General features: G+C 33.6%; 2 protein-coding genes across 3 annotated transcripts; both read right to left on the bottom strand.

Annotated features, from left to right (window-relative positions):
- Positions 272-3,785, bottom strand: LOC105156704 (ELMO domain-containing protein C). Of its 2 annotated transcripts, none has more exons than XM_011072921.2 (9): positions 3,498-3,785; positions 2,396-2,505; positions 2,073-2,141; positions 1,747-1,862; positions 1,582-1,636; positions 1,176-1,284; positions 1,006-1,053; positions 751-845; positions 272-664 (listed from the first exon to the last, which is right to left on the bottom strand). In XM_011072921.2, exons 1-9 carry the CDS (start codon positions 3,595-3,597, stop codon positions 566-568), a joined length of 801 nt encoding a protein of 266 aa, XP_011071223.1. In that variant the 5' UTR covers positions 3,598-3,785; the 3' UTR covers positions 272-565. The 2 variants fall into 2 exon arrangements, with proteins under 2 accessions (XP_011071223.1, XP_011071222.1); XM_011072920.2 differs by having other exon boundaries at positions 1,176-1,296; positions 3,498-3,784.
- LOC105156703 (flavonoid 3',5'-methyltransferase) lies at positions 5,362-6,916 on the bottom strand. The gene is made up of 5 exons (XM_011072919.2): positions 6,774-6,916; positions 6,575-6,660; positions 6,314-6,458; positions 6,022-6,153; positions 5,362-5,783 (listed from the first exon to the last, which is right to left on the bottom strand). The coding sequence occupies exons 1-5, from the start codon at positions 6,822-6,824 to the stop codon at positions 5,493-5,495; spliced, it is 705 nt and encodes a 234-aa protein (XP_011071221.1). The 5' UTR covers positions 6,825-6,916; the 3' UTR covers positions 5,362-5,492.

Raw genomic sequence — 8,784 nt, 5'->3', positions numbered from 1 at the left:
TCAGGCGTATGGCGTTTCATGTGGTGCAGGGTTACCTGTAACTCTGGCAGCATAAGATATCAGGCGTATGGCGTTTCATGTGGTGCAGGGTTACCTGTAACTCTGGCAGCATAAGATATTAGCAAGTAATGAAGTGATTGTTTCTTTAAGAGTGAAAACATATCACAAGATGTCTTATAGCTTGTAACAAATTAGAGATCGACTTACCAAGATATATTAGTTATCAGTTGAGGTAACAAAATATTTAAACAATAATAAATAATTCGCCCGATCCACAACCAAGTTTATTTAGGTTGTTCGATTAAATAATTCAAATTCAAAGCTTATCTTGTACATAGAGGATGCGTTATTGTGCTCCCAGGGGCATTTTACAGCACGAAACAAAAGGAATGGTGTAAATCAGCACTGTGAGTTGGCTCCAGACTGAAAAGTGACTAGTGTTGATGCTACATTTAACAAAAGATGAATAAGGAAAATATAAAGCTCAGCCAAGCTGCAAGAACCTAAATATATTAAGTACTCCAAGTAGTATGCTTCTATTAGCAGTGTTAATGGTCAAGTATCATTAATACAAAAGGCTGTAAGAAGGCATGTCCTCAATCCGTAACACATCTTCCATTAGAAGTTCCTTCTCCAGTTGAGACCGTGTAGACTTCAAAATATCCTGTTAATTAGACAGTTGCATGTGAATCAAGTTCATATTTTCAATTCAACAAGTAAATAAGTGAACTAACCAAAAAGGTTGCTTACATTGAACTCCATGTATGTCGCATTTTTCTCCAGCCAAAGCTTGTCCATTATCATGAAAGCCACGCAGTAAAGAAGGTCGAAAGCCCATTCATTCTCTGCAAAGACATCTTCAACTTTCAGAAATATTTATCCCCCATCAGTGGACCAAAATTTCATATTAAAACTTTCTGATCATATGGCAAAAGGTTTCACATTAAGAAAAAGTGGAGAAAGATCATATGACATTGAGTTAGTCTTTCGATGTGATTGGTTCACCTGACAACATTTGCAGAAAAACTGCTCTTATAAATGTTCTGGGTTTTGCTGCATATAGTTGAGCTCACATTAGCGAGTAGCCTAGAGAGTAAATACATTCAACTGAAAATCCAGTTTCAGATAGGTCAAAATAAGAAACAAAATGGAAAGATGGTATATTGGTCCCTTACTGGCATCTAGATCAAGCATTTGCATGATCATAAATGTAATATTTACACCAGCAACAGCAAATGGATATTCCCAAATTGCCCTTTTGCCTTCTTGCTTCCTCAAGAGGCCCTGAAAAGATAACTGCACCATAAAAATGAAACTCTCATGGAATTTTCTTGAAAAGCCGATGAAATTAAGTAAGAATATTTGAAAGCAGTAAGCAAAATATATCTAATTTTTCAGCACAAACAAGACCATCTCTAAAAGTTACTAGAGATGGCAACTTCAACAAGCTATATCTGAAGCCAATTTAAAAGACACTATCACTTCAAAGAAGACGGTAAAGGAGTTTTAAGGGATGGAAGGATATATTCTACGTGCACATCATATGGACAAAAAGAATTTACAAAGAAAATAGAGTATTACCGAAAATGTCTTGGCGAAAAAAAGCAAGTTCTCCAAAGAAATGAAACCTGCTCCTCTGCTTATCAGGAAACATCACCGATAAAAATGAAAAGGAGCATAAGAGAAGGTGCTACATGAGCTGCAAATCAACATAGGGTACTATAGACCTCAATGAAGAACAGTAACCTGAAGTCTGTGGAGGGATCTTTTCCCTGCCATCCCATTTGTTTCCACTGATCAGATACCAAACATTGTAGCTCCTGGTCGGGATATGTGGCATACCATAAGGCCCTCAAAGCTTCCTGTATTTAACTATTTTGAGTACAATAGATGAACGAGACCTTCTAGAATAATCAAGTCCTCAGGGAAGAGCGAAAACAAATGGAATATAAAAAATAATGTTCTTTTTCTCCCGTGGCTTCTGCTTCAAGCCAGTTACAACTTAGAAGCAGAAAATTGCACTGGTGATAAGTGTGGGAATGAGAGGCAACAATTCCATAATGCTATCTCACCTGATGCTCTGGTCTGGATGCATCAAATTGAACTTTAGTCCGGTGTCTTAACCTTTTTAGCCTCTCCTCCTGTCCATTTAAAGGGAATGAACGTATATAATCATCTTAACATAATAAAACCAGTATATTAAAGGAACAGTTATATGCATCAGTAACTTAATGTTATGATCAGACCTAACAGCATTTAACTGTCATAATCATTGGGTGCAAAAAGTTGATCGAGAATAAGTTTCAAAATTTACAGTTGTGAATGGTTGAAAGGAGTACCAAGTGAAATTACCACTAACCATGACAATATCAATAATACTGAGTAATGAACTTGCCTGTAGGGGTGTCAAATTAACGCAAACCCGTGCATGGCTTCCCTTTCCCTTAAAGCAAACGCAAGTGAGGGCTTTCCCCCTCCATACTGGTGTGCCACAAGTTGAATCATCTGCAGCCAAAGCAATACGCTTTAGCCTTAATCAAGAATGCCAATAATGATGATGCACTTTTATACTTTTTGGTTTGGCAGTTGTATTTCTTCAGTTGATAATGACCTGAATGGATCTCCACTTATGCAAAGTAGTTGATGAAATTAAGAAGTATTTGAATTTTAACGGCTCAATCCAATTCCTAATACATGAAAAGAATTGTAACATGACAGCAGAAGTCCAATCAAACAATAACATATCTTCACTGGAAGCACTAACAGTTGTGCCTTGCTCATAAAGAAAGATCTACAATTTGCGAGAGTTTTATTAGACTTCTGTGATTTAAAAGCACTAATGGTAGGAATCCAAGCCAAACTTCTACATAATTCAAAGCCTAAGTCAACTTTTATACAAAGGAAAAACACAAACTTAAAAAGTTTATTGCAATTTTATGGGTATTTAGGATCCGAAGGCAGACAAACTCTACACAGACGCAATCCAATCATAAGTTGCTTATATGGACAAAAATCTAAATAATATGAAATGCAAAAATAAAAGAACAACAAACAGACGAACAAATTATTTGCTCAATTTCCAGAAAAACAATAATAACATTAATGCTTTAGTTATCGGACACAAAAATGAAGCCTTAAACTAATATTCTGGAAAGACAGGAATACCGGAAAAACAAGTAAAACCGCGATCCAATGATCCAAACAACAAAAGAATAATAAGAAGAATAACAATCAAATTTTTGTATCTGTATTTCCTTTTTTTCCATTTACCGAAATTTAGCTTTACCTAAAAGAAAAAAAAACAATCAAAATTATTTCCAGAACTAAAAAACTTCAAATGCCTAAAAAGGAAACAAGGAAACACAGATCGCGTTCCTAACCACAAACAATCACATATATACAAATAAATGCATATACTTCATTACCAATACAAACAATCACATATATACAATAAATGCATATACTTGATTACCAATAAAACTGACAAAATAGAATACCTGAAAGCGAAGAGTGAGAATGATTGCATTTGGAGAAGGACGATAAATGAGAAATTGAAGGAACCGCAACACATCCGCCTTGGATTCTCTCCGGACTCATTTCAACAACGAAAATATCCAGCCGCTCTTTCCTCTCTCCAGTTACTTATAATACAATGCGTTCTGTTAGGGAGAGGATTGGTCTGTCGTTTTGTTGCTGCGTTTGTTCTTCGTAGTCTCAGACTGACGAAACTAAACTAGGCCAGTGGAGTGGAGTGGAGTGGAGGGAGTGGAGTATATGCTGATAGAGTTTCGCCGAGGAATTAATTTCTTTTTTATCTGGAATCTTTTGGAGGACGGAAATGCCCTGCGCCGTTTACTCGATTGACTAATGTGTCCTGCTAACTTTTAGCACTTCACTAAATTGCTTTGTTGTTGAGATTATTAATAAGTGGGATGTGATTTGCTTTCCCAAATACGGACTTCTTTCTTTATGATCCCAAAGTTGATTGATTCTGCTATTAAATTTTCTAAAATTGTACAACTACCATGTATATGAATAGTAGTTCACCTTAATTATTGAAAGAGTAAATTAAAACGATTTCTCTTAATATTTGATATAATTATAAATAATTTTTATTGTTTGAAAAATTATAAAATTGTAACTTTTGAATACAAAAGGATAGCTCTCGTGCTATCAATGCCTCTGCCACTTTCCCATTCTAAGAACACGCTTCGATAGCCAAGCCAGATGCTGCCCTGAAGCTCCACGAGCAACCACCCAATGCCAAGTTCTTGACCTTTCGAAATGTGGCGCATTGACCTTAATAAGATCCGAAAAGGATGCTATCCACCTGGGGGGCTTGGATAGAGACTTAGCAGTCGGGAGAGCTTAAGACAAGCATGCCAAACAAAAATCTTAATTTTATTTGAGAGCTTGGCCTGCCATAGTTTCCGCCACCAAATGTGTTCATTCTGATGAAGGGAGCTAGAGCAAGACCAATCTTCAAGCGAGCAAGAAGGTGATCGATGCTACAAACTTTAAACAATCTATTATGCGAATAGTGCCAGATCGTCAAATCCTATATATTAGTTCTACTCAACAGAATACTAGAGATTAGATCACTATCAACTAGTCAAAATAGACATTTAAGATTTGAAAAATCCCAATCATGACAATTCGATGCACCACAAAGTAAAAGAATAAAATGAGATGAGTAGTTACCAAATTTTTAACGGAAAACAAATAATATTGTGCCTCTAAAAGGGCGAGGATACAAATGAGAAAACATAAAAAGACAAGGATCGGAGTAGGCCGGCTTACAATAAAAAAAAAACATGTCAGCTTTGTGGTCTTGGAGTTTACAAGCACGAATGAGTTACTTAAATTATGTGTGTTTGGATGTAAAGAGACAGTCCCACTACCACTCATCAGTCATCCCACATGGGCCGACGCCTTTCTTAAAGCCCGACCAAATGAAATAATGACAAAAGTAAATTAAGTTTGTCACACCATGCAGTTACATGTGTCGTGTTTTGGGCATGGGAATGGAACCTTGTCATTTCCTAAATTAGCCTCCCTATACCACTGTTCTATCTCAAATTAATGCCCGCTTCCTTCGTCACATATGGCGTTGTTACACATGCTGCTCACAATTTCTTCAAATGTCATTAGTAGAAAGGAAAATGATTTTTCAATTGTTTTTATTAATCATATCATGAGAAAATATAGCTAGGGTTTTTATTAAATTAGTAATAATATTCAATTTTTACTGATCTCATATCATTATTATTTATTTATTCTTTTTTAATAACGCAATATTTAACTGACCAGTATATATAAATTTAAATACATATGACGATACAAAGTAAAGATCAAAAGATGTGGAAAGAAACACACATATATATATATATAATTGAGGAGTAAGTAATTAATTGAGAAAATAACAACAAATGAACAGACAATAGGTATAATGTAATAGAGAGTACATGAGTAGCACATGTTGTAAGAAGAAGCTATTTAAGACGCTTGCAGAGAGTGAGTCCATCTCCAATGGAAAGTTGGGCCAATTCAATACGAGGATCTTGTGCTAAGAAGGTGTTCAATTTCATAATATGACCTCTGCACCCCTTCAAATAGTCTTGCATGTCATCATCCTCGGATGCTGCCACTGTCCCCGACCAAAGCGTGTTGTCGTAGGCCACGATTCCTCCGACTCTAACAAGCTTCAGCAGCTTCTCATGGTAGTTGATGTAGTTTTCTTTATCAGCATCCACAAATGCAAAATCAAATGTCCCTTCTTCGCCCTGCAACAATGTGTACATATATATATATGTATGTATGTATTCATCAAATTTAATTATATATAATGCAACGTCGTCCAAACACAACACACTCTGCAGATTTGTGGCTGCTGTAACAGAACATAACAAAACTATTTATTAATAATAATTAAGATTAATTTCAAAATTTCATTTCTTTAATTATTTAATTGTAATAACAGAAAAATGTTGTTAAGGCCGCATGCAGAAGACTAATAATTACCTTGGCCATGAGTTCGTCCATGACTGTGGTGGCATCAGACTGGATGAACTGAATTTTGTGCGCCATGTTTGCCTTGTGAATGAATGGCAATCCAGTCTCATACGCTTCTCTATCTGGATCAATAGCTATTATCTAGAGAAAAAGAAGAAGAAATTTTAAGAAAAATAATTTGTAATTAATTAATTAAGTAGTGCGTGGTATATATATAGCTTACTTTCTCATTAATTCTAAGTGTTTAGATTAATTACAATATCTTAATTAATAGTTAATGATGTTGTTATATAAATCTTACTTTGGCATCGTGAGGGAGAGAAAGAGCTGTGGTGAGAAGCGAGTAACCGGTAAAAACTCCAACTTCTATTGTTTTCTTGGCATTCATAATTTTCAAGAGCATGGACAGAAACTGACCCTCATCAGCAGTCACATTCATCAAGCTCCTGCACATACATCAATTTATAATACAATATTTCTATATATCAAGTCTGTAGATCCATTGGAAAACTTTGATTAAAACTTGTATTTGTTAGTAGTCTTAAAAATGTGATGAGGCTACCAAAATTGGTACTTGTGGACGGTGGCGCTTCTCAGTTCCTTGAGCTGCTCATGCTCTCTTGGGTAAGCGCTTGTTTCCAAAATGTACTGCAGTGTTAGTGGTCATTTATAAGAATAAAATAATATTATTTGATAAAGTCAAACACAACTCAAACAAGTAATAATTAGTATAAATTAAAAGAGATGGAAATTAAAGCTACCTTGGCGAGTGCCTCGTTTTGCAAAATGGTGGGTGAGAACTGGTCTTTCATTGTTGAAGGGAAGAGAGGAGATGTTGGAGTGGTAATTTGAATACAAAGATTTTTGCTTCTGGTGGAAGGCTTGTGCTTGTCCCTATTTATAATACGCGTGAACGCCTCTCAATTGGAAAAGGTCCAACCCAACTCAACTCTTAATTTAAAAAACCTCTACCAAACACCCCACTATGCTCTATAATTATTCAATCTTTATTTTTTGAAGTTGGTATGATGGTGAGTTAGTGAGTGATGGTGGTAGTCCCACCAGAATTGCATCTTGGAATCAGACTAGAGTTGAAATTACTACATTCACTGAAAGAAGATGCATTCCCTTACATTTGCCTTGATAATATTTGAAGACGTGCGTGAATCAAAGTTATGTTTGGTTACTATATATATTACTAGTTATCAAAGTAGAATAATTATTCCTGATTATAATCTATTGTTTCCTCATGAATTTGCATTCATTTAGAAAAACCATGATATTTAGTTATTACACTTTATTCCATTTGCTTGCTCGTTTCAACATTATTTTTTTACCAATTGAAGAATTATACCAATAAAATTTATTTACTTACAAAAACTTGTCAAGATATGTAAAATATGAACACTTGTCTATAATGCTCAACTTATTAATTTTGACATATAATACATAAAAAAACAAATTTTGTTTTTACTCTATCATCAATGTACATATTCTTACAAAAAAAAAATAAAAATTATTATTAAAATTTATATGATAATTGACTATAAAAAAAATTAAATAATTCATAAATTGATAGTTAATTTGTATCACGATCTAGACATATGTTTAAAAAGGAGAGAGAGAGAGAGAGAGAGAGAGAGAGAGAGAGGACATCTCAACGTCATTATTCTGAATTCAACAAAGTTTGGTGAGTTAACGAGTTGATGAAGTTGGTTTGAAATCCAATGAGCATAGCAGTTGATGCCCTGACAAATTATATTTTACTTTTTGGAAAATATATAAGTTTTATTCAAAATAATTTGTTCAAAGTTTGGGGCGCAGAAAAGGTCAACATGCTTTAATTGAGGTAAGTCAAAGTCTTCTCTCCCTCTCTTTTTTAATCAAATTGTTCAAAGTTTGGGGCGCAGAAAAGGTCAACATGCTTTAATTGAGGTAAGTCAAAGTCTTCTCTCCCTCTCTTTATTTTTCTTCTTAATTTGTTGAAAATGCATAACTATGAACCCATAGCCCATGCTTCTTTATTTGAGTGGTGAGGTTAAATTTTACAATCAACTTTGAATTTAGATATTTAGTCTTTTTTTAATAATAATATTTTTATTTATTTATTTTAAATTATCAAACTATTTAAAAATATTTATATAATATATTATAATAATAGTAGGTTGCTTCAATTAAAAATAGTAATATATTTTAAAAAGATTAGGGATGCGTAAGATTTTAAACAAAAATTGAAATGGGAAGCAACCAAAGATCAATTTCTGGGAGACATATTTTTTTTTCCTGAAAATTTCTTGGAAAGTGAAAGAAATAGTTGTTTTTTTTTTTAAAATAATATATCAATTCAATCGGTATAACTAAGAATAACGAAATAAATTATAATAAATTCACATAAAAAAACTAAGAATAACGAAATAAATAACATAAATTCATAAAAAGTACTCATAACTTTTAATTTATAAAATTTGGAGAATTAAACTTACTAATACATTTTACTTTATAGCAATTCCAATGTATTTTTTTCAATTAAGAAAAATATATAAACTTAAGATGCAAAAGGTCCTTTGAACCAGAAATATATATGTAACTAAGGGCAGCAAAGTAAAATGTAGGTATATAATGCTAGTATGTTTTATTATGGGGATTTTATTTTTAATAAATAAAAATTAAAATGATTAAGATGAAAGTTGTTGGAATAAAAAATAGTTGCTACCAAACTAACTATAGTTTAATGTTTCCAATAAGTTATCCATTTATGGGGCAACCGTACCA

Source organism: Sesamum indicum, linkage group LG2 (assembly GCF_000512975.1).
Source record: "Sesamum indicum cultivar Zhongzhi No. 13 linkage group LG2, S_indicum_v1.0, whole genome shotgun sequence".
In the NCBI taxonomy this organism is placed as follows: Eukaryota; Viridiplantae; Streptophyta; class Magnoliopsida; order Lamiales; family Pedaliaceae; genus Sesamum; species Sesamum indicum.
Note: the sequence above shows the minus strand (reverse complement) of the source record. Positions and strands in the feature narration are given on the sequence as shown.

Bases quoted from the DNA above. Each gene is read 5' to 3' on its own strand.
- LOC105156704 (XM_011072920.2), bottom strand. From the start codon at position 3,597: ATGAGTCCGGAGAGAATCCAAGGCGGATGTGTTGCGGTTCCTTCAATT. The intron at 1,637-1,746 runs GTTACTGTTCTT...CCTGATAAGCAG, and splicing joins GATCCCTCCACAGACTTCAG to AGGAGCAGGTTTCATTTCTT. The intron at 846-1,005 runs GTGAACCAATCA...ATGTCTTTGCAG, and splicing joins TTTTCTGCAAATGTTGTCAG to AGAATGAATGGGCTTTCGAC.
- LOC105156703 (XM_011072919.2), bottom strand. From the start codon at position 6,824: ATGAAAGACCAGTTCTCACCCACCATTTTGCAAAACGAGGCACTCGCC. The intron at 6,459-6,574 runs GTAGCCTCATCA...ATGTATGTGCAG, and splicing joins GTCCACAAGTACCAATTTTG to GAGCTTGATGAATGTGACTG. The intron at 6,154-6,313 runs GTAAGATTTATA...CTTTTTCTCTAG, and splicing joins CTCTCCCTCACGATGCCAAA to ATAATAGCTATTGATCCAGA.